The following is a 25,221-nucleotide window of genomic DNA, read 5'->3' on the forward strand; positions in this document are numbered from 1 at the left end:
ACACTAATCCATACCTCAACTCTCCTGCCTTTTGGCTCCAACATTTTGCTACTAAACCCACTCCTAACCAACCATGCCCGTTGCATGTAAGAAATACCAGATTCCTTTACGTACCCAAACGCCAAACTATTACCCACATTAACCACACTAACACCAGCCAAACACATCCTGCCCAGGTACAACCAGACAACCTTAAGACACCGCTTAAAAATGAGATGAGGGGTGCTCTTATCAATGCTAGATCCCTCACCGCCCATGCCCTTGACATCGCTGATCTCATTACCACACAAAACCTCGACTTTATTGCCATCACGGAAACACGGCTTCACGCAGCTTCAGGCCCTTTACTGGCACTTGCCATTCCTAATGGATATTTCATTATTAGAAATGACTGCAACTCTAGACTCTCCAAAGGAGGTTGAGTTGCATTCATCCACAAAGATGACATTAACATAAGTCTGATCCCTAACACACAATTCAATTCTGCTGAGTCCATCTCAGTCAAACTTTCTCTTTCGCACAACAATACAGCCGCTATGCACCTCATTTACAGACCACCGGGCCCACTTGCTACCTTCTCCAACGATATCTCTACTATCTTGCCAGACAACACCAAACCTAACTCCCAGGTCTTACTACTTGGTGACCTCAACCTTGGATTTTCTGATCCCAATGACTCACATGCTGGCGAGATTGCCAGTAATATCTCTAATCTAGGATTCTCTCATCGCATTCTTGAACCTACCCATTCAAAAGGGAGGCCGCTTAATTGGATTGGCGACTTAAATTGCAACACGCATATCATCTCTAATGATCCATGTGCTTGGTCTGACCACCACATCATCACTTTTAACATACCAGCCACAGACCCCCACACCAAACCTAATATTGCACCATCCATCCCTACTAGAAATAAAAAGGATATTACCAAGGCCAAACTTCTCCCCCTGATCTTGCCCATACTTAATAATCATGCTCTCTCACCAGATGACCCAACGGTCCTGGTGGATATCTTCAACCATACCTTGCTTAAAGCTATCAACACCATAGCACCTCTTAAAACTAGAAAACCAAAACAGAGTGCACCCCTCAATTCCTGGTTCACGCCATATCTTTCATCCCTCCGCAAAGCAAAGCGGAGCGCTGAAGCACTCTGGAAAAGTCTACCCTGCGAGACTAACAAAGACAACCTCATCCTAGCAACCTTTAATTACAAGGAAGCAATTCTACAAGCCAAAAAATATACATACAACCAAAGTATCTCACAGGCCGACTCCAACACAAAGGAGTTATTCAAAATTCTGAAAGAATTAGAAGCCCCTTCCTCCACCCCAGACAACTGCAATAAGGATAGCAACTGGTGTGAGAATATTCAAAAAGCTCTCCTTACTAAAATAACTACATTACAAGCTAAAATTAATATCAAGCAAAATTACCTGCAAACCTCCTCCCTTCGCAAACCATTGACCAATAAACCTAAAAACACAATTTTTAAGCACACTCCCTTCAGCTTTGCCCCTCTTACCATTAACGAGGTGGAAAGTATCATTAGCAAATTGAAACCATCCAACTGTCAAGGCAACTCCTGCCCCGCATCCCATCATCAAGGAATCTGCCCATGAACTGGCTCCTTTCATCACTGCCTTTATTAACTCCTCGTTCCACTCAGGCTTTGTCCCCAACAACCTTAAGGACGCTTGGGTCATCCCACTGCTGAAAAAACCATCGCTGGACCCGAGTATCCCTACTAACTATAGGCCGATCACCACAGTCCCTTTCTTACTGAAAATTCTGGACAGGGCAGCGTATTTACAGATTAAAAATTACCTAGACAACAACAACTTACTTGGCACAAGACAATCTGGTTTCCGTCCCAAACACGGGACGGAAACAGCCTTACTAGATCTGAAAACCCAAATTGAGGACTTAAAAGATAACGGTAAACTGGCCTTACTACTACTCCTCGATCTATCGGCAGCCTTTGATCTTGTCAACCATCAAATCCTCTGTCGCCACCTGAAATCGGCTGTACACTTCTCTGATAAAGCTACCAAATGGATCAGCTCCTTCCTGGACAACAGGCAGATGAGGGTATTCTCACCTACTGCTTCTGCAGAACCCACTCCGGTACCTTGTGGGGTACCTCGGGGCTCTTGTACCTCACCTACGCTTTACAACGTTTTCACAAAACCACAGTTTGATGTGCTTGCTCACCCCCCCCATCCCTCACCCCCCCACCTTCGTGCATGCCAGGAGTAAATCTTGACTCGTATTTGGTATGTTTCCAGATTGGACCTGCAGTATAGTGAAGCGTTGTGGTGATCTCTTTAAAAAGATGACATGAAACCCCAGTTGATGTTCATTACTCTGATTTTAGAATACATTTTGTCCGGTGGTATGTAGTCCAAGGCCTGTCTCTGAATGTGGCACAGGGACTTGGCCACCCCTGGCAACCTTCGTATTGGCTAAAATGTACACACGCATTCTAAACTCCTCCGACGAATCTTCCATACAACAGACTTCGGTCCCTCGAGGGTGTTCACTTACAGTGCCCCAGGGAACACCCATGGGAATAGGCGCTATATAATTGACATATTACATTAGAAACCTTGTTCTTCGGGATGTGGGAAGAGAACCATTGTTTTTAGCACCTTTCTTCTTGTGCTATCTTATTCTGCTATTGATGAGTTAATACCTCCTTCCTTAATAGGGGATTTGACCAAGTGCAATTCCTTGCTGATAAGTGACCTTTGTAAGCTCTGTCGCGAAAAGAGCTTTGAGTGTAAAGCAACATATAATCAAGGAATCTACTTGTTTACCAGTATCACCCTCAAAACCTACCCTTTATCCTCCTTTTGTCACAAAGCACCATGTATTATTTACTTAAGATACACCACACCTGGATGTTTTATCACAATGCTACAGTTATGAATTGCGTTTTGTAATATCTAAATGTTTACCATTATTTTGTATGAATACATTAGTTTTAATTTGATTGCCCATTTTCTTAGTTGACTTGTTAATTTGAATGTGGACAAGAGATGTTCTGGGGAATAACCGAAGATGCACGCAATTAACAGTAGAAACATTATTTATGCCTGTAATGCCTATTAACTAGGAGAGAGAACAGATTAAACACTCTATGGTGCTGCAAAGAGGTTTAGGAAGGCAAATATGTTGGGGCAGGTGGGGGAGGGTTATGAGCCAGCAATTAGCACAAGAATTTTGCTTCAAGTGAGGACAAGTCTTTTTTTAAGTTTAGTTGTACAGCTGCTACAGACTTGATAACCATAGTCCTTTTCAAAGACAAAAAAGGACTCCCTCCAAGTGTGTGTATATGTGTATATATGTATATATATGGAAAAAAGAAGGAGAGGGGCGCACTCCAGTTCCCTGCACAGTAAACCTTCTCAGCTACAGGTGTTCTCCTCCGACCGGTTTCTGTGCCAATACACGTCATCAGGGAGGCTGTCTAAACTTGCAGCTCACAGCAAGTGCAGGTGTTAACACTTAGTGATGATTCTGCTGCAAGGACTTCTGGTAGCTGTAGTCATCAGGTTTGCAAGGAACAGACTCACACCCAATATATATATATATCTGACAGTGCACCGGGGGTCAGTTAGATTGAATCTGAAAGACCTAAACGCAAATTTAAATTATGTTACAAGGAAGGCACAGCCAAGTCCCATCCTTTTATGCTTTGATATTTTGGGATACACGATTCCTTATAAGTATTGAGCTTGTTCATCAAAGGAGAACATCAAAGCATAAACAGTGCCTTGCCTTTATAGTTCAGGCCTATTATGATGCCATTCTGCCCTTCAGGTTCCCTACCAACAACCTTTTCTAGGCCCAAATATGAAGATCTTTGATTTGAGTTTTCACAAGCATTCTTTAAGCAATATGTGTGTGATGGGGAAAAAAAATCCAACAAGGAGGAACAATGCATAGGGGAAACTACACAGTGTTAGTAGTGAAAAGTAAAATGGGCGTCACTTTGCTAAACATTAGAACTTCTTAATTCAGTGACTTTGTTTTAGCCTCCACAATCACAATTAACATCGGAAATGAGAACCCTGTTGCCTCGGTTAGCAAACTTTAATGTAAAAAAAGCATCATTCAGCAGATAAACTACTCTTTTCCAATTAAATAAAGATCACTAGAAAATGCATGTTGAAAACTAGACTAGCAAATTTAGACATTATGTTACACATACAAACCTGCATGCCAAAAATACATGCTATTCGAATTGCACATCGTATTCCTTCCAAGCACAGGGAAGCAACTTCGGTGTCATCACAGTTCTGAAGGCCAATGCTGTACGCTGCCAACAGGGGAGTCCATATAAGCTAAATAAAAAAACACAATTACTACATATTTGCATATTGTTCAACCAAGGTTAAAATAAAACGCAGCAAAATCCTCCACAATTCATTTGGCCGGCACAGGAAGTGAACAGCTATTTAGTAAGCAGTTAGCCGTTTAAGGGCATTAAAACATTGTGTACTGTCACAACCATATTTCAAACTGTTTGATAAATTGGCTTCTTCGAAGCAATGCCTGTAAGAAAACAACTCTAAAGGTTCATGGGCTGTGTGAGTATACAGTTCAAGGCATGGATACATTTCTCTTAAATGCGGGATTCCCCTGGCACACGCGGTTTGGTGATCCCAGATTGCATGGAATATCTCCTCCCAGTATTTAGTCAGCCTAAGAAAAAGCCACAGAACATGCAAAAAGGTACCAGTACCTCTACAACCACGCCAACAAAGGACAGACTCCCATGTGTTTCTAACAGATCGGTGTTCTATACAACCTAAGAGCAACTTGTAATAAGGGTCCTTGTGTAGAGTGCATATGGGGGCTCTCTGTGTCCTAGTGCTAATCTTTGTCCAGTGGTCTGATGATAGTTCCTGACCCAGACCCCATGCCAGGCTTTGATATGCAGACTGTAAGGAAGGCATGGTATCAAACATTGAAGAAAACAAGTGATCACAGTTCAAGGGCGCTTCTTGAACTTTATTGGGTTGGTAAAACGCCCATCTAAACCTAAAACTAAGGATGGGAGCAAGCCACGACCATCACATAATAACGCAGTCCTAGTGGAGTCTGTCAAAATAAAAGGGCCTATACTAATAAACCTATTGCCAATCCTTACTTCTAAATACAAAATGGTGTGGGATAATCTACGCAAAAGAAGTGTTCAAGAAATGATATGTCAGGATAGTTAAGCAACTAGCCTCCCTTCCCCACGTTTTCAGCACGGGGCAAGGTGGCACATGCAGGCTCTCGCACACTCTAGGTTCTTGGCCATGAGGTAACAGTTTAACACATAGGCATCAGGGCCCTCCGCCAAAGCATCTCTCGCAATGACAGTCTCTTAATGCAAAGGGCCTGATGCAGCAAACAAAACACAAAAGTTCCTTTCCTTTTGCAAGAGTTCACTTTCACAAGTTCAAGATTGGTCTCCCTCTTTCGGGCTTGGACCACGGGTACCCCTCGTCCGGACTCAGATTCCCTTTTCTACAATGTTCACAATTTTGTCTCCCTCGTTGGGGCTCAGATCCCCTTCGATTCACTTCACACAATTTACACTTCCCATCAATCTTCTCCTTTCATTTCCTTTCGTCAAGATACCGTACAGAGACCTTCGATTGAGCACATTCACAGTGCTGGACCAATGTCAACAGTATTGTATCGTTTCTTCTAATGTTCAAATATTCACCAGCAATTTAGCTTCACTCGCGTCTTTCAACACACGCGTTTAACAATGTTCCTTCCAGCTTGCAACCTTGTCTTCAACACAGACCAGTCTCCCCCAACTCATTGGCTGTGTTGTTCCGTCGCTTCTTTTTTCTTGGAGCCAAGGACGATAGCACAGCATCTGGTACTCCACCCGCCCCCCCCCCCCCGCCTTGGTCAGTTACGCGGTCAGTCACGCGGGAGGACCCTCGATAGCTCCAACACACAATGCAGGATTATTTAGCCTCGTTTCCTGCTCTTACGCTTTCTGCCTTAAAGGTTTCTTGAAAGTAACGGCTTCCTGTCAACTAGGTCAAGGGTGTTGCCCCTCTCACGAACCTCTTGTGCCTGTACATCTTTCTCCCCTTTTTCAACTGCCAACTCAAAACTGCTGTACCTTCATGTGTTTTGCCTCGCTCAGAGTCTGCTCTCGTGCTCCGCCTTTTATCCGTGTGGGGAAGTGTAATGGAACTCAGGTGCGAGTGATTGTCGATAATTGCCTGACCTCGCCAGGCCATAGGTATTAGGACATGTCATGTACATAGATTGGGTGGGGAGTGTTTTCGTCCAGAGCAGGCTGTCCGTGAGAAACTGTTGAGCAGGAAAAGGGGGGCGAGTTTCTAAATATCCCATCGGAGAAGAGTGGAACAACATGCATCTTTATCAAGTGAAGACAACCAGGTCACAAGGGTGCCCACCATTTCCTGGACTGCAAATCCTTCAGACTTTTAGTACTGGGAAACTGTTTCCCTTTTGTCATTTACATTTTTGTAGCTTTTCAACATTGCATACATCTACCAATGGGGATACCTTTGTATTACCCTAGCCTTTTACGCTAGGGATTTTTGGTTACTTTTATACGTGCCTAAGGACAAGCTGGTGGCAGGGGTTTGGGTGTGTGTCTACCCCAGGAAGTGGGTGGGACTGTCTGGTCCCACTCCACATCTGTGGCATCAGAGAATGTGGGTGCAGGGCATGAGTGAGACCAATATGATTGGACAACTACTGGCTATTTGAATGGGGCGCATCCTTCCCATTGGTGTGCTTGGACTTGCTTCTGGGCTTGATTTTGTACAAGAGGACTCCTGTGGCCGTTTCGTCCAATCAGCATTGGAGCTAAGAATCCCTTGTAGGCGAACAGCCAACTGAAGATCTGAAGAAGACTCATGACGAAGGCTGGCATTCTTTCCTGTCTCTGGCCCAGTGAAGCCTTGTTGGGACTGCCTCATCTCTGATGAACCTGAGTGGCGCTATAGCTCTTGGACTAGTGGCACCCGCCTTCTCGAGGATCCATTAATCGTGAGTCTTCTTGATTGTCCCTGGATCACCCGGTGGACTGACCAACCATCTCGTGGTCTTCCTTACCAGAGGCGTTACCATTTCACCGTTGCACCCAGAACTTCAGTGGTCGCCAGCTTGTGGTACAAGTTGTCTTCCCTGCGAACTTCAGCATCTCAGTCGCAAGGGATCAACTCCTATAAAGCTTCAACTGCAGCTGGAAGGACGCTTGCCGTCATTTGTGTGAGGTGGCCGTTGCTGGAACTCGCCTTTCCCCATCCTGTGAAGTGTCCTGAAGAGGTCTGCATCGGTGAACCTTGCATTTCTTCATTGCCTGGTGTTGCAATCCTTGCATCCGCAGCTCCTGGGCCCCTCTTGCCCGAAACAATGAAGGGAAATCCAACCTCCAGTAACCCCCAGTCGTCCCATCAAGTCATCTGGGAAAGTCGGAGTCAGGAAACTAAGTAAACAAATCATTTGTCTCCCCTCGTCTTCCATAGGATAACATTGGGAAACAGTCCCTTTGTCTCCTAACCATCCATTGCACTGCCTTTTGGTCGTCAATTCCGGGTAGTATCACCTAAAAGATAAGAACCCAATTAACTTAACCAGTAAACTTGTTGAATATCTTCTCTGGGCAATTACAAATACAAGTACATACATAACATCCTGCTACAGATACATTAAGGATTCCCTCAGCTTCTTCTCTCATATCAGACTGTCTGGCCACTATTCAGGAATGGCGTGCCGCCAGTCATCTCTGCCTTAATGCTAGTAAGACGGAGATCCACCTCATTAGAACTCCCACTCGCTCCATTCCTCTCTCTCTTTGGCTGCCCACTGTGGGCCCTCTTACTGCTCCTTCCATCGAGGCTAACAACCTTGGTGTCATCTTTGACTCCACCCTCTCCTCACATCTCGGATGTCTCTAAGAAGTCAAACTATCAGCTGCACCGCCGCAGAGGTATTCTTCCTTTCCCCAGAAGCTCACTGTCTGCAGAGCTCTGGTCCTCTCTAGGCTGGACTATTGCAACAGCCTCTTTCTAAATCTTCCGGCCCCTATTCTTCGACCTTTACAACTTATGGAGGACAGAACTGCAAGACTCGTCCTTGGCCTCAAGCCCAGGGATTATATCTCTCCAGCTCTGAAATTTCTTCACTGGCTTCCTGTGGCTGCAAAGATCAAGTTCAAAACCCTCTGCATTGTCCAAAAGGCTTTCTCGAGCCTGGGACCACTCTATCTCCAACTTTCTCTTCCAAAACATCTTCCTTCCCGAGCTTTCCGCATATCCACCTCCAACTCTCTGTGGGCCAGGCGCTTTTCCAAGCAGAGAGTTGGAGGCAGACCCATCTCCTCGGCTGGGGCCTCCCGCTGGGACAGCCTTTCCTGCCTCGCTCAAACTTGAGTAGAACCGCCACCGGTTCTGGAAGCAACTCAAGACCTTCCTTTTTGCTTCCGCTTCCTCCCTCCTGCTGATGCAGCAGACTGCTCCACGCACTGGTCTCCCTCTGAACTCGGGCCCAGGCTCCTACATGTCACACTGCCTCCAGGCTCCTCAGCACTTGAGGGTCTGCACCTGCAACCCTGCAGTCCCTTCTCTCTGCACTCATGAGCCACCCGCCTGCTGCACTTGTGAGTTAACTGCACTTTTCCCTACCACAGCCCCCTGGCACTTCTCCCATTCCCTCTTGCCCGCATTTGCGCAATCTGAAGGACAAGTCCTAGTAAAATCGTTATTTTGTCCTCTCTTGTTTCCCCCTCCTTGTCTTTCTGTGCCTAGAAACACTTGTGTATGGGCGCGTTATAAATGCCACATCATATATTCTGGGGAGAAGCATTGTGGCTTCCTTTGACTTTTGGGCACAAGGCCCCATTCTTCTTAGGGACTGGACTGCTGAAGTTAGGGAAAATCTCTTGTGACTTGGTTCCATCGTTACAGCATTAACTCACTTACCTCTTATGGTGTTTATGTCATGTGAACATATTTTAAGAACCTATGGTAAATGTACATAAGTTTATTATTTTTTTTAAACTTTATTTACTAAACAGTAAAAGACATCCATTGTTATAAATTAAAATATATCTGTGCATCATTCTGCCATTTTGACATCGTTACAAAGGTATTTTCAGTTAAGTGTGATGTATACGCATAACCTAAATCAAATAAAGTTAATCAATGTTGGACATTTGACTATGCAAATATTCTTGAAATGGTCCCGAAATGTTTTTGGGTCACAGTCCTCTCAATCACATATCAATCTTCGGGGCAGTCTTAGACTTCCACTTGAGCAGAATACATTTTTTTGCTATCAGACAACCTAGATCGAATAGACGTCTTTTTTAACTGAGATCTTCCCAATATCTCCAAATAAATATTTGGGAAATGTCAACATTGGAGGGACATTGGTGCATACATTAAGAATTACAGCAACTTCCTCCCACAACCGAACACAACCAGGGGGCAGCACCAGAACATATGATGCATGTCTGCAACATCAGCACCACATCTGTTACAGTTGGGGCTAACCAAGGGAGCAAAACTAGAGACCTTCTCAGGAGTGTAATGTAGACCGTTAAGCAATTTGAATTGGATGAGTCAGTGTCTAGCATTCAACGAGACTTCCTTAGTGAGTCTACACCAGCGTGTCCACCTAGCATCGGCAAGAGGGGTGCCTAAATGTTTCTCCCAGCTCAGTCGGGCATGACCAGGCGGCACCTGTGTATCTTGGCATTTCTTATAGTGTGTGGAAATTAGCCCTCGGGTATATCCAGTAGTCACTACCAATTGCAGATGCTGGCACATGTCAGGTTCTTTGGGGAATGATGACCACTTTGATCTGATTGCCATTCTAATTCTGTAATATTGCAGGGTTCGTGTGGGGCCTCCACCAAGCTTTTCTGCAAAATCTGATGAGGTTACATAAGTGCCCTCTGGGAAGAGGTCCCTCAAAGTCATTAAGCCTTCAGGATCCCATCCCTCCCTAATAGATCTATCGTAGGTGGAGGGAAGCGCAGGGCACTGCCATAGAGGGATAGAGCCTGCATATGGCTCAGGGAGCTGCAATATCTTGAATACCCTCGACCAGGCATTAACAGTGGTGCCGCCTGAGTCGAACGTACAGGTGTCAAGATGTTTGTTGGCAAGAACTATGGTGCGCAGACGTGGGGGAAGAGCTATATCTTTCCAGACCTGTGCGCAGTGGGAGGGTATGCAGAGCATACCAACGTCTGGCAAAGTGCACTTGGGCTACCTCGTGATAAAGTTTAAATCCGGCGCGTGTAGTCCGCCCTGCTCATATGGCTTAGTCATAGCCTCCCATTTCATGCGGGGCATATCCGCTGACCAACAGAAGCCTATTGCCAATGATCAGAGTTTATCAAAATATTTCCTTCCAGGCCACAGGGGTATATTGACAAAATAGTAAAGTAACTTGGGGACCACAACCATTTTCAGTAGGCAAAGTCTGCCATATAGCAATAGTGGCAGTCTGGACCATAGATTCAATTTGTCAGTGAGAGGAAGTATATATTTCCAGTGATTCTCAAGAAATAATGTTTGGTGTTGTCGCGAGACAATGATCCCCAGATACTTCATCCTATCCGGTGCCCATCTGAAACCTACAAGATTTGCCGGTGGGACCGTAGCTTCATTTAATGGGAACAATTCCGACTTATATTCGTTTATGCAGTACAAAGAGAATATAATGAATTTGCGCACTTCTTCCAGTATTGGGGGAAGGTTGACTGACAGGTTTCTGATATATAGTAGTGAGTCATCTGCATACAAGGAGATTATGTGGGTAGGGCCAGTCATACGAAGTCCGCGATGTATGTGTTTGAGACGTAGGATACAGGCGAGAGGTTCTATGGAGAGAGCAAAAAGAAGCGGGGATAGGGGGCAACCTTGTCGCATTCCCGGGGCGAGCAAAAATATACGGGATATTGTGGATCCGGTCCTGACTGTCGCCCTTGGTGAGGAGTAGAGCAGCTTAACACATTGGATAAAAAAAACTCACCCAGGCCCATACGTCGGAGAACTGAGAACAGAAATTGCCATGATACAAAATCAAACGCCTCTTCGGCATCTAATGAAGCGGCCACAGCTTGCGAGTTTGGGTTGAGTTGTGAAAGTACCCCAAATAGTCTACGCAGGTTATATGCTTTTGTACGTCCGGGGATGAACCCAGACTGATCTGGGTGGACCAGCTCTGGCATGTGTGGGAGCAGCCTTGTCGCTAAGAGATTAGCTAGGATTTTAGGATCGGAATTAATCAGGGATAGCGGCCGGTATGAGCCCATATTTTCTGAGGGTCTGTTAGGTTTCAGTAGTACAGTAATTAGTGCTTCTGACATCGAGGGGGGTGGGGGGAATTCCGCAATGCAATGCTTCCTCCCAAGTGCTGAGTAGATGGGGGGCCAGGACCGATCTCAGCTCCTCGTATAATTGTATCCTGACCCCATCTGGGCCAGGGGCCTTCCCGTAGGGAAGAGATTTGATAGATTCATCAATCTCATCAGTGGTTAGGGGGAGGTTTAAGGCCGGAGATGCCTCTTCCCCAAGTTTGGGGAGCGGAATAAATTCAAGATATTGTTCAAGTTACACGGGGGAACATTGGTCCGAGTTAGAGTAGAGCGTGTTATAAAACTCATAGAATTCTGTATTTACAGCTTCAGGGGAGTTAAGGATATCTCCAGATGCTCTGAGAATCCCTGAGATGTGTTGCGTGTCCTAGTCCCCACGGGCAACTCGAGTCAGATGACGTCCCGGTCTATCTGCCTCTCCATACCTCGTACCCTGAATAGGGTGATACAGCAGACGGACTTCTTGGTCTGCCAGCTCTTGGAATCTTAGGGGGTTACTCTTAATGCAGCCAAGTAGTGCCCGATCACGTTGCAAGCATATTCGTCCTCCAAGATTTTTAAATCTGTCTCAACCTCTGCGAGATCCTTTCTGGTCTCACGCAGCATCCCGGAGGCCTTGGAGATTATCTCGCCCCTGACCCACACCTTAAAGGTCTCCCACACTGTACCAGCCCGGGAACCGACGATATGTTCCTTTGGAAGAATTCCGCCGACTCTGTGCAATCTTTCGGTAAGTACCGTGTCTGATGAGCATCCCGGGGGCATGCGCCAGAGGGGGGCGCAAAAGTACTTTGTCAAACCACTCAAGTGTCAAGGTGATGGGGGAATGGTCAGATAAGGTTTGTGGGTAAATCGCAGAGTCCACCACCCGCGGCACGAGAGAGGCAGGAATTAACCATAAGTCAATTCTATAATGTGCAGCGTGCGCCGTGGAGTAATATGTATACTCGCGCTTGGTCGGGTTGCGACTGCGCCAGGAGTCAATAAGCCCTAGGTGAGTCATTACACCTGCCACCGTGCGGCCCGCTGCAGTGAGTTCCCTCTGTGTATCCCTAGAGCGATCTAGGGTACAATCGAGTATAAGGTTGAAATCTCCCTCCATACAATTTGTGAAAGTTGAACATCAATCAGGAGATCGAGGATTTGGGAGTAGAATTGGGGGTCATCGATATTGGGGCCATATGTATTGACAAGTGCAACCTTAACACCGAGTAATAAGCCCCACACTATCGCATACCTTCCCAGCGGGTCAATGCTGCGCTTGTATTCTTGAAATTGCATGGAGCGGTGTATTAGAGTGAGCTCTGCGTGATTGGGACGAGTAGCTGGTATAATACCGTTGAGTGCCCCAGGCTTTGCTGAATGTTTCACTAGTGGGCCCTAGAGCATGTGTCTCCTGAAGCATTACTATTTTGGTGGAGCAACGGTTTATATATGCAGACACTTTACGGGCTTTAATGGGGTGGTTGAGGCCACAGACATTCCAAGATAAAAAAGTAAGATTAGCATTCACATTATTCATGGGCAGTGCGGAATAAGTACCATAGTTGCCGGGCTTTTAGCAGAAACGTGACAACTGTTGCTATTGGAGGGGTCTTCACTTGTTTTCAACATTAGATTGAACAACCTTAACATCCGGCCGAAAACAACCAATCAAAACCACATATCCAGAACAGCCCGATTGCACATAGATACAGGTAGCAACCTCCCCAATACCACCCCCACCCTCATCTCCCACAACTAGACGATGTATACCCAGTGAGAAAAAAACATAAGCTCTGTGGTGCGCACTGTGAGACTGCTTGAGAACTCTTAGTGCGGCCAACAACCTTAGAATAGTCCTTGTGCCAGGTAAGGTTACGCCCTTACGAAGAATACAGACAGGGCATTGTGGCCTAGCATCATCAATCATTGTCCATTATGTTTGGGGCATCAACATGCGACGGGGAGCCACCCCGACCACCACGGTCTCTTCGCGGCAGCGGGACGAGAATGTTGGCTTCAATATATGACAGCATCGCCAGGATCTTCAAAAAAAATTGGCCCTACCCCAGTGTTGCAGACAGAGTTTGGCGGGGTATAGTAGGGCATACTGCACTTGGCGCATCCGCAATAGCTTCTTTACAGGGTTAAATGATTTGCGTCGGGAAAGCACTGCCATCGCAAAAAAAGGTCAGAGGACTCAAAGCGCAGTACACCATTCTCGCGGGCCAGGTGCAATATCAAGTCCCTGTCACTATAGTTTAGCAATCTGACCACAGTTTTTGGGGTGGGGGGGAGGGGCGAGGACCCGGTGCGCCCTCTCGACTAGGAAATGTTGTGAGAATCTGGAGGGGCCAAACAGGGTCTTGAGTAGATCTTCCATAAATTGCTCCATCGGGCCCTTGCAGGCTGACTCGGGCATCTCGATAATTCTAATGTTAATGCGGCGCGACCGCAATTCAAGGTCGTCGCATTTATTGCAGACTTTGTTAAATTCTTGCTGGAAATGTGCAATGTCTCAACCATGTTTTGTGATCTGGTCCTCCGTTTCCCCCACTCTGGATTCAAGCTCAGTGATGCGAGCCCCTTCTTTTTCCAATTTTGACTTTAGGGAGCCTATGGTGGAGACTATGTCATCTAGCTTGACATTTACAGCGAGAAAGCCATTCTGTATGGCTGCTAGTAGGTCATCTTCTCTTGATGTCGTTGGGGGAGAGGGGGACTGTTCATCCACCGGAAGGTCGACCACAGGGACAGGGGATTTGGCAGGGGTGTTGGTTTATGTGTCCATGGGGACCGTTTTTTGTATGTGGCTCCCTTAATCATGGCTCAGCGGTGGGACTACCAAGGGCGGGAGCGTCCCGACAGGTCACACAGGCCCGGGCGTCGCCCCAGTCAGGCGCAAGCCACACCCATATATTTATTAAGTACTGTGTAATAATATCACCTGCTAGATTCATTGTTTTAGGGCCTAGAATAAATAATATATTTGTATACACCCATGTCTAAATTGAATTATTGTGTGCTTTACTGCGTGGACTCATTGTGGACGCCTAACCCCACTCACACTACCTTAATAGGCTTGATGGGGGGGCGTGGTCGGCGGGTGACCACAATGGCAGCTCTGCAAGTCCTGTGTGGGATGTGCCCCTGACCGACCCTGCTAGCGGGTGCCTCGCCTCTCGGACATGGCTAAGCAGCAACTGAGATCCTAGTAGCTTGTCGGAGCCAGGTCTCGGGCAGATCTGGTGTCGGCATCCTGTCGATGTGCAGCGTCCTGGAGAGCCCCGTGGCCTACGACTAGTTAAGTGGAGCTGTGCACGCTGCCCTGCAGCTGAGGGTGTGAAGGCCTGGGGTGCTGAGACTGAGGGTACCAGAGCGACACAGCCCCATTCGAAGGCAGAGAGTGGAGGAGCCAGGACCAGCACGTTGGGATGGCAGCCACGGAGCAGAGCTGAAGAGGGAGTCTGCTGCTGAAGAGCCACTGCCTGCAGCAGCAGCACATATCCCTGAACAGTGTAATTGCATTTCTGAGCCAGCGCTGCTGTGCAGAGCGCGTGAGAGCGCAGAGGCGGAAGCGTCCTGTCCCCCAGACCCTCTTTGTGAGGCGTGCTTTACTCACTGGTCTGCTCTCCTCCAGGAGAAGGAGAACTCTCATGTCCATGGGAGCCCCACTAAGGGCTGTCTGATAATACGACATGTGCTGTGAATACAGTAAGGCCTCCAAGCTGGAGAAGTGATCTGGCCCCTGCTGCCGGTCTGACTTTTTTCTGCTCCCACTGGGCAAGTGAGTTGGTGTGCCTGAGTGACTCTGGGTGGAGCTGTCCTGCCCAGAGGCCTGGCAGTGCACTTGGCCTCATAAAGGAGTGTGCTGACCCAAGGGCCCTGCCCGTTGGTGCCTCTGCCAGCAGAATAAAGTTCAGGGCACTGCTTCTGACCCCTGGCATTGCACAGCGGGAGTCACTTGCAGATTCCCCTCTAGGGGGAGGGGATGGGGGACGTGAACAGCGTGCGGAGGTTATCCTGACAAGGGATTACCGGCTATTTACAAGAGATGGGACATCCTTGCAGAGAGCCTTAGCAGCTAGGAAGAAGCACAGCACCGGTTCATCTGTATGCTGCCCCAGAAGGCTCAGAAGAAGGTGCATTCGGTGACATCCCTGTGGGCCCCCCCGTTACTGAACCTGGTTGTGTTGGCAGTTTTGGGAAGCGGGCTGGTGGGATGACAGCGGCAGCAAATGAAGCGGGAGCTGCGTCCTCCCCTCTCATGAAAGAGAATCTATTGGAGTGCATGGCCACCCTGGAGGAGAAGATTGCTACCTCAGTGAACAAGGACATGCGTAGGAGTTGCAGAAGTCTTTTGACAGGCTCTCTAGGGACCTGAGAATGATCAATTTAAGAGTGGGGGAAGTGGAAGAGTCGATGCACTCCCTACAGGAGGATGTCATACACCTGCAGGGGGAGCCCAGCAGGCAACTGAGTAACTCGTCTCCCCTATTTAAGATTTGGAAAACAGGCACAGGCGGGAGAACCGCAGAATCCGGGGCCTTGAAGAAGCGGCTGAAGGGTCCGTCTTGAAGGCGTGTGTCCTTTGCTTTTTTAGAGATACCTTCTCCGACATATCTGCAGACCCCATCATTCTGGACAGGGTCCATAGGGTCAAGCCCCTCAGGAAGAACCAGCGTTGGCAACCAAGGAACATCCTAAGGAAATTCCATGCTTTCACCGTCAAAGAGGAGATCCTGAGGGCATCTAAATCAATGGGCGAGATCTCATATGGCACACAGAAGCGTCTCATTTTCCAGGACATAGCTACTCTTACGCTTCAGAAGCATCTAGCATTCAGGTCAATTATGAGGAAACTCGGGCAGGAACATGTTCAGTACCGATAGACGTTTCAGTTTAGCCTGCTCTGTACCTGGGAGAGGAAACAATGGCGCTTTACCGCAACTGAACAGGAAGCCAAGGTCCTGGGAAGCTCTCTAGATAAGAGCAAGGATGAGGACAAAGAGATAAGTAGGAGACGGGTGCGAGGCATGGGTCTGAGGGGAGGGAGCGGGGCTTTGGGACAAGGTCCTATGGGGTGATGGGGCAGCGCTTTGATGAGGTGCACCTGGGAACTGGGTCTGAGCCACTCCTCTGGCTGTGTGCAAGCTTAAGCTCAAGGAAGTTGGTTGGCGGTGCCACTCGCTCGGAATAGGGGGTGGTGGTCTTGTCGTTTTGGGAAAATTGGTTCCAGTTGAGACAAAACTGCTTCTACATGATTGGGTATGGTTCATGCGTTTTGTCTGTGTTCAATGTTTGTTTGGAAAGTTAGAGGAAGCAGTCTCAGGATTTTCAGCGGGAGCTCACCAGTGGTGTAGACTGGAGCAGCTAGTAAGCGTTATTTCACTCTCTGGGCACTAGGGAATTGTGATGTTTGTCTCATATTGGTAGGGGCCGAACCCCCCCAGGAAAAGGGAGTTCCTTGTTTTAAAGGCTGTAGCGTCAGTGGATATTGCGCTCATCCAAGATATGTACCTATGCAGGGCAGATGTGGGTAGATTAAGCACTGGGGAATTCCTGCAACAGTTCTTCCCCACTCATCGCCTTAAGAAGCAGGGGGTGGGCATCCAAATTGGAAAGAAGGCCCAGCTCCAGTTTGAGAGGGTGAAATAAGATGGGAAGGGGTGCCATCCTTTCAGGGCTGATGTACTCGGGGGTTCTCATGTCACTCTAGCGTCTAAATACGGACCCAATGTGGGGCAGAATGATTTCTACTGCACAGTTCTTGGGAGCAGTTAGTGTTCTCTATGGGGCATATCGTTCTCATGGGTGACTTTAATCTACCCATGGACCCAATCCTGGATGAATCCAAGAGGGATTGCTGGGGATTGTGCGGCCCTCTAATATCCTCCTCACGCAGATTGCTGACTTACAAGTGGTCTAAGTCTAGCAACGTATGCATCCAAAATGTGAGAGACTATACTTTCTTCTCGCACACTTCTTGCATACATTGGAGTACTGACTACTTCTGGTTGGAAGAGGCGCTCATCTCCGGGGTGGGGAGTATTGACATAAGCACCATCGATATCTCAGACCATGCCCCTCTTCTTATGAGTGTTTCGCTACCCCCCGCCCCTGGAGAGCGGGGGCACAGACCTAGGAAGCTCAATCAGGCTCTCCAGCACGACAATGTTATACGAGATGAGATTAGTGTTGCGATAACAAGTTCTTCCAGAATAACCCAGTGGGACACGTTCCTGATGAAGTCCGGTAGGCTGCATTAAAAGCGTATATAAGGGGCAACAAAACCAGGAAAATACTGGCATGGAAGCTTAAGCAGAGGGCCAGCTCTGGTAGGATCGCTGGAATCTGATGGGACAGGTAAAAGGCTCTGTAGCACTAAGGAAATGTTGGGGGAATGTGTTGCCTTCTATAAAGCTTTATATGAATGGACTCAGCCAGACCCAACCGCAATAAGAGTTCCAAGAGCAGAGCCCCATGCCTAAGCTCTCGGCGGTGCAGCATGACCTCCTCGAAAGCGACCTAACTAAGAAGGAAATCCTACAGGTGCTCTAGTCCCTGAGGGTTGGGTGGGTCGGCAGACAACATTCTTTTTCAAGAAGTTCTCTGACAACCTCCTGGAACTCCTGCATGTTCTTTTTAATGGGCTGTTTTCGCAGGGAATCTCGTCTCAAAGCACGTGGCAGGCAAGGATATCCCTAATTGCCAAGCCAGGCAAGGATCCCGCGTCTTGTGCCTCATACAGGCCTATTGCAGTGCTGAACACAGACATACAAATGTATGCCAAAATTCTCTCTTCATGACAGAACAAGGTTCTTCCTTTGTTGGTAGGAGAGGAGCAGCCAGGCTTTGCTCAGGGTCACCAGGGGGCAGATAAGGTCCAGAAAAATTGTAAATCTCATCGATGTAGCCCACCGCGCAGGTACTCCTTCCATGTTGCTTGGATTAGACGCCAAAAAGGCATTTTATTGCGTCAAATGGCCTTTCCTGTGGGAGGTCCTGAAGAGTTGCAACATTTGTGAGGGGGTTTGTAAAAGCGGTGTTCTCCCTGTATTTAAGCCCCTCTGCATGGATCTCCACCAACAGTTAGCTCTCTAGAGGCAGTAGACAGGGGTGTCCCACCTCCCATGTACTTTGCATGGGCGGTGGAGCCGCTTGCTGAGTGGATAAGGGAAACCAAGGGCATTCACAGCATACCATATGGGGGATAGAGCACAAAATTGTCCCCTTTGCAGTGAACCTGAGAACGGGTCCTTTAAGACGAGGCAAAACACTGGACATGTACTGACTATTTGCATTGTTTGTGAAACACTTAAATACAATACCTACTAAGAAAGATACATTTAAAAAAATATTTTTTTTAACATATTTATTTAATAATTGTTTAATGTTATTGATTTTTTCTTTTATAAAAATCATTCTCACAATAGTACAAAAATACACAAATGGCAGTCACTTATTGACGTTACATAAATACCAAACAAACCTAAAATCTCATTTAATACAATTTCATTGTCTAAAAAAACACCACACCATGCTGTGATCTTATACAAACCCATTAATTTCAAATACTTACAACCACATACAAAAAAAAACATTCATACATGTGCAAAATAAGCATTCATCACTGTTTGATTGAGAACAACCTGTAGGCCCTACCTTTGGACCCTTGAGGTTAGACGTCGCCCTCTAAAGTACATCAATTGTATTACTTTAACATTGGCAAATATTGTAATCATTCAAATATATTCAATTGCCACATCTTTGTCTATTACAAGAAAAGAAAACACATTTTTCCTGGAAGGATTTTAAACTGTCACGTCGAATCGAGTTTCGGGACGGGCTTTAAGAAAAATCTCTGGCCACAACCCTCATCAGGACAGAAAAAAACACTTCTAGTTTTAGATCACATTGGTGTTGGTAGACCTGAATTTTTCCATTGAGTACTTTGTTGTTTTCTCTACATATTCAGAAAGTCTTTGGTTAAGCCATGTTCTATGATAAAGCTCTATCCTGAATAGATGATGTAGCTTCTTTGCATCTCAAAAAGCAGATACAGCCTCGGTCTTCTTTGCGGAAGGGCCCCGTTGTTCCTTATTAGAGGTCATTTCACCTAATGTCCACCTGCAAGGTGGGTCAAAAACCACTGGGGCCCAGCAAAAAGCAGGCCAAATTCACAGTCTGTTTCAAGGAAAACCGCTGCCGATTTGATTTTTGTGTATATCCCTTAGTCTGCTCCGCCCATAGCAATCTGCTTGTGCAGAATATCGGTACTTCCGCGATTCGGGGTGCAATTCCCTGTGAATGCCACTAAGCCGAACGCCCGACTCTTCAAAGACTAAAGGACGAGGCAGCAGTATCAGAGACGGATGGGGATGCAGATCTTACCCAAACATCAATAATCAGACTGACTCAAGAAGTTGGCAAAAGCCAAAGCTGTTTTAATAACAAGTCTTTAAAACAGGGAGGACAACGGACACTGCACAGAATTATCTCCATATATTCCATAAAAGACATTGGCCCTCATTACGACCCTGGCGGAGAACCATGGTGCAATTTGCACCATGGTCCATGGCGCTAAGCTGCCAATTCCGCCATGGTGGTTGGCGGACTTACCGCCCCATCCCGACCTTGGCGGGGCGGTAAATCCCCAATCCCCATTTTGCCCTTCCCCATACCCATTCTTGCCCCATAGGGCATAATGGGAGTGGGGAAGGCGTTAATTACGCCACCGTAAATTACGGTGGCGTAATTAACAACAAGTCCCGTAGCGCCATGGATTTTTCTGCCTGCAAAAAGCAGGCGTAAAAATCACCATGGCGCTACGGAAACTCGTAGTCAGGCGGAAAGGTACGCCATGCTTTACGCCGGCGTAAATCCCCTTCCGCAAGGGTCGTAATGAGGGCCATTGCCTTTAAACTAAATATTCGTCATGAGTGACGTCAGGATACTTGGCAAAATAAGAAAACCTACTAGGGATTATGGTTGGTCAACAGGGAACATCTACATATACTTTCTATGGGGGACTGGACTGTGATTGGATCTCTAATGTCAGGTGGGCAACTAAGCCCATCCAAAAGTGCAAGTCATTTTCCGTCTCATGAAAATATACAACATACTATTGGCTTCTCAACCTATAGGGCTCCTTAATACGTGGCCCTCTATAATTGGTTGGCACGCTTGTACCCTTCTGGAAGATTCCACTCGCTAGCAGCACATAACTGGGACTCCAGGTGCGGGGGGGGGGGGTTTGCCCTGGTCATGCCTCCCCGCCCTATTAGCCCAACATCCATCATCACTCCTGCCGTCTGCCATTCAAATAATATCTCTGTGCTTGGCCTTGTAGAGGCTCACTGCGCCTTAGAAAAAAAGGGAGTGAAGCCTGGTCTTATCTTCTGGTTGCGGTGTAGCTCGACCCACTGTCTGTTCTCATCTGACCATGTAACTGGAGACTACGTTTTCGAGCTCTTTGTTGTATTTTAATACCATTTAATGAAGGAATCTTGGCACCCTCAATGATTTTCATTACACCTCAAACAGAAGCAGAGATTGCTTCTCAAGGTGTTGTATCCTCTCGAGTACATGGCAAGGCTCTCAGCGGCCCAGACTCTTGACACTAGGCCAGGCAAGCCTTTCTCGAATCTTCCTTCGGCCTCCGCTATTTTCCTACTGTGACATACTTCCAGCTCTTCCATTCACGGGGTCCAAGTTTGCTAAAGTATGTTTGTGCAACATCCGATTCCATATATTCCTATGTATATACATTGCCGTATCGCCGCAATCTATTCATTATGTAGCCAGCTTTAGGATTACTTTGTCTACTTGCGTTACTACATCTGTACAATTATAAAATGGTTTTGCATTTTCTTCAATGCTTCTTTGCACGTGCAATCTTCATTTCCGGAGCAAAATGTTGCATACTTCATTAATTCGTCATCAGGTTCTATAAGGTCTGTATTCTTACTTCATTTGAATATCTTCTGTGTGCGTCACCTCAACTTCACGTGATGTCACCAGTTCTTTTCTTCCATTCATTTTCACACTTCTTCAGGAACTTCCTTCAGAAGAGATACACGTAGGGTTTTCTCAATGGATACCTTGTTTTGAGGACAATTTATGGTTGCCACCATATACGCAGATACACTCAAGCAGCCCTACTTAGGGTCATACATGACTGGATTAATCCCTTCATGAACAAGGGGTGGGCCAGGCTGGAGGACGTTGTGATGGTTACACCGCTTCGCTACATCCCGAGACTGCCTAAAGGGGATAGACCATAGAGTGTTGTGAGAAACCTGATGGTATTCTCGTATTCTGACACCTACTCCTCCGGATCCTCCATTCAGGTGGCCAGAGAAGGGCCATCGCTTTTGGATCCCGACCCTGTGGGAGGACAAGCGAGGGAGGATCACCTGAGTGTAGAGTCATCGGGGATTGGGAGGAAAATGCCTAAAGGCAAGACATTGTATTCCCCCTTTTCCCAATATACATCAAAACCCTCTCCCTCAGCTTTTATTGGATATTTTAATTCCCATTCCATCTCCTCCTCTCCATTTCCAACATGTACTGAGACAAAGAGGCGATCAAGAGCAGTGAAGATTACCTATAGACATAACAGTGAGAAGCAGAGAGAAGGCTACCACATTACACCACTAGGCTGTCCCACAAATAGAGTCAGGTAAGGTCAGGCTATTTACCTTAACTATTCACACCTGACTCCACTTTTTTTTTCAGAATACATTTGTAGTTTATTTAAATTTTTTTTTAAGAACTTTATTTTTGGTTTGCATGTCACAGTACACTTTGCTTGTCTCGCATCTACATAATACAGATTTGCATTACACAATTGACAACCCAACTTCCCTTGTAAACTTTTACATCAGGTGCATGTCCATGTATATACCCATAGAAAGAGGTTACATATAGCTAGCTGTGTGGCATGGCCCATCATCCACGCTATCACTGTCCGAGTTTTCAGTGTCTGTGGAGGTTTCATCTAAGTATGCCCTGAACGGGGCCCAAATGTCTTTTGGTTTACATGGAGCAGATATCATATTAACATAGTTTTCCTCACATTCATTCACGTAAGTGAGGGTCACAAGTAACTGTTCTGTTGTTGGAGCCTGGCCGCTCTTGCCAATGTCTCCAAACAGGTATTTAGGTGGATTGAGTGTGCAGGGATTTGTGTTATTTCTTCAGAAATCTGCTATCTGGGGGCAGGCCCAGTACATATGAAACGAATCCGCACCAGGGGCGTGGCATTTTGGGCAATTGTCGGGAGTGGTCTTGTAGAACTTTGCCATTTTGGCTGGCGTGTAATGTAGTTTGTTCAGAACCCTGAATTGTATTAGTCTCAGGCCGGCATTAAGTGAGATTTTCATAGATACGAGGCAAAATCTGCCCCACTTCCCCTCCTCGATTATAATTTCGATGTCTTTTTCCCACAATGCCTTGATGGTGTTCGATGATTTCATGTGAGCCTGCAAAATATTGTATAATTTGGACACCCCAGTGCCTGCCTGAGAATACAATGACTGGTAGCATACATGCTTGGGGGGTTCATCTGGGAATGATGGCACCTTTCTTTGAACGCGGCTTTCATACGGTGGAAGTGTAGGGTGGCTAGTTGGCTGCTCCCCACTGAGTTTGCGAAGTCTTCAGGAATTACAAATTTACCATTGGGGAACATGGTTTTCATTGTGAATTCATATTCGGGTAGCCAGTTTTTCTGGATGGCAATGGCATACTGGCATTAATGCCCGGGAAGTTCCAGAGCAGGGCTTGGGAATCATAAGGGCAGTCTATGTGCAGACGTTTGCCTATTGCAGCCCATGCCGCAACTGTGCAGGAGGCGGGGTCAAACTTGCAATCGTCTTTATGCGACTTCATAAATATCATGGATCTCAAATCGTTTGGGAGGACCGAATGACGCTTGATGGGTATATGTGGTGTGTTATCCGAGGGGTCTTGCCAGAATTTGGCATAGTGTGCCTGTGCCACATATTAGTACAATTCGAAATCAGGGGCGGCGAATCCTCCCATATCATAGGGTTCGACCAATTTGTTCCATTTCATTCTGTTCGCGCCACCGTTCCACACGAAGGTGGTGGCCATGGAACGCAGGTTGTCGAAGAAGAGTTTGCCCGGCCAAATAGGTACATTACAGAAGATGTATAGGAGTTTAGGGAGTACAGTCATCTTGAGGACCGCTATCCGGCCAGCAAGAGACATGGGGAGTCTGGACCAAATTTGAAGCTTAGAGTGTATGGTTTGTAGAGTGGATTCATAGTTATCTACTATATAAAGAGTTCTTGTCATGAGAAACCAGGATCCCCAGGTATCTCATGTGAGCGGGAGCCCATGACAGCCCATGAGTGTTTTTGGGGCAAGTAGTGGCACGTGTCAACGGAAAGATCTCGGATTTGGATGTATTGATCCTGTAGTCTGAGTGTGTAGTGAATTCGGTGATCACCGGTAAAATGGGGGACAGGTTCTTTTCTGGTTCCCGAACATATAGTAGTGCATCGTCTGCATACAATGAGATGGCTTGGTATACCCCTGCCATTTTTATACCCCTAAGGTCTTGTTCAGCTCTGACTGCAGCCGCCACTGGTTCAATGGTGAGGGCAAAAAGGATGGGTGAGAAGGGGCATCCCTGCCTCGTTCCCCTGCATAGAGTAAATTGATTGGATAGGGTACGGTTGGTTAGAACTCTGGCCTGGGAGAGGAGTAGAGAAGTTTGACACAACCTATCAGGTAAGGGCCGAATCCGAATTTGTAAAGAACCTCAAACATGTAAAGCCACGATACCGAATCAAACGCTTTTTCGGCGTCAAGTGAAATGGCTGCTGCTTGTGCCTCTGGTTTGATCTGTGCTAGAACACTGAACAGTCTGCGCAGGTTCAGGACCGTGGATCTCGTAGGGAAAAATCCGCATTGGTCGGGGTGGATTAAGGTGGTCATTTTGGGGAGCAGTCTAGTGGCCAGCACCGTTGCGTAAATCTTGGCGTCCGTGTTAATCAGGGACAAGGGACGGTAGGAGGAGCGTTCATATGCCGGGAGTCTAGGTTTCAAGAGCACCGTAATGACTGCGTCTGACATGGACTCAGGGAGTGAACCAGCGTTCATAGCCTCTTCCCAAACAGGGGACAATATTGGGGCGAGTATCGGAGAGCATGCCTTATACAGGTCGGCGTTTAGGCCGTCCGGCCCTGGAGTTTTACCCACTGCTAGTGCTTTGATCGCTTCAGCTATTTCCTCGGCCGTCATGGGTTGTTCAAGGGACCAGTTATCTTCTAAAGTTAGGCTAGGGAGGGAAATCTTACTTAAGTACGACTTCACGTCGTCCCGTGTGGATCTATCATGGTTGGCGTAAAGATTAATGTAATAGTCCGTGAACTCAGAGTTTATTTTATCCTCCCCATGCACAGCCGTCCCCCTATCTGTTAGAATACTTGCAATAGGGGTGTGGGTGTGGTCATTGCGAAGTATACGGGCCAGATGGTGGCCCGCCCTGTTGCCCTCCCCGTATTTGCGTGCCCTGGAAGGGATGGCCATGTATTGTTATTCTTTGGTAGCTAGTTTGTTAAAGGTTTGGAGGAGTAGACTAATGTCCGCCAAAATACATTTGTCATGGGTCCTACTATAGGCAGATTCGAGTGATTGCAGGATTGATTCTGTGTTGCCCAAGTTGGTTCTAACGGTTCTGAGGAGACCAGACATCTTGGACATAAGGTTGCCTCGTACCCACACCTTAAATGTTTCCCAGATGGAAGCCCAGCTGCCCACAGAGCCCTTATTCAGTTGGAAGAAATCCTCCGTCGCAGTGTATAGAGCCTCCACCACATTCT

General features: G+C 46.9%; 1 protein-coding gene across 1 annotated transcript in view; it reads right to left on the reverse strand.

Moving 5' to 3' along the window:
* The window catches only part of ARFGEF2 (ARF guanine nucleotide exchange factor 2), a 2,106,550-nt gene that overhangs the window by 1,068,928 nt on the left and 1,012,401 nt on the right, over window positions 1–25,221 (reverse strand). The window contains exon 20 of the mRNA XM_069651280.1: window positions 4,221–4,349. Coding sequence (XP_069507381.1) covers window positions 4,221–4,349 — 129 coding nt within the window. The remainder of the gene's footprint in view (window positions 1–4,220; window positions 4,350–25,221) is intronic.

This window comes from Ambystoma mexicanum, chromosome 3p, assembly GCF_040938575.1.
Source record: "Ambystoma mexicanum isolate Mex_15411 chromosome 3p, UKY_AmexF1_1, whole genome shotgun sequence".
Classification (NCBI taxonomy): Eukaryota; Metazoa; Chordata; class Amphibia; order Caudata; family Ambystomatidae; genus Ambystoma; species Ambystoma mexicanum.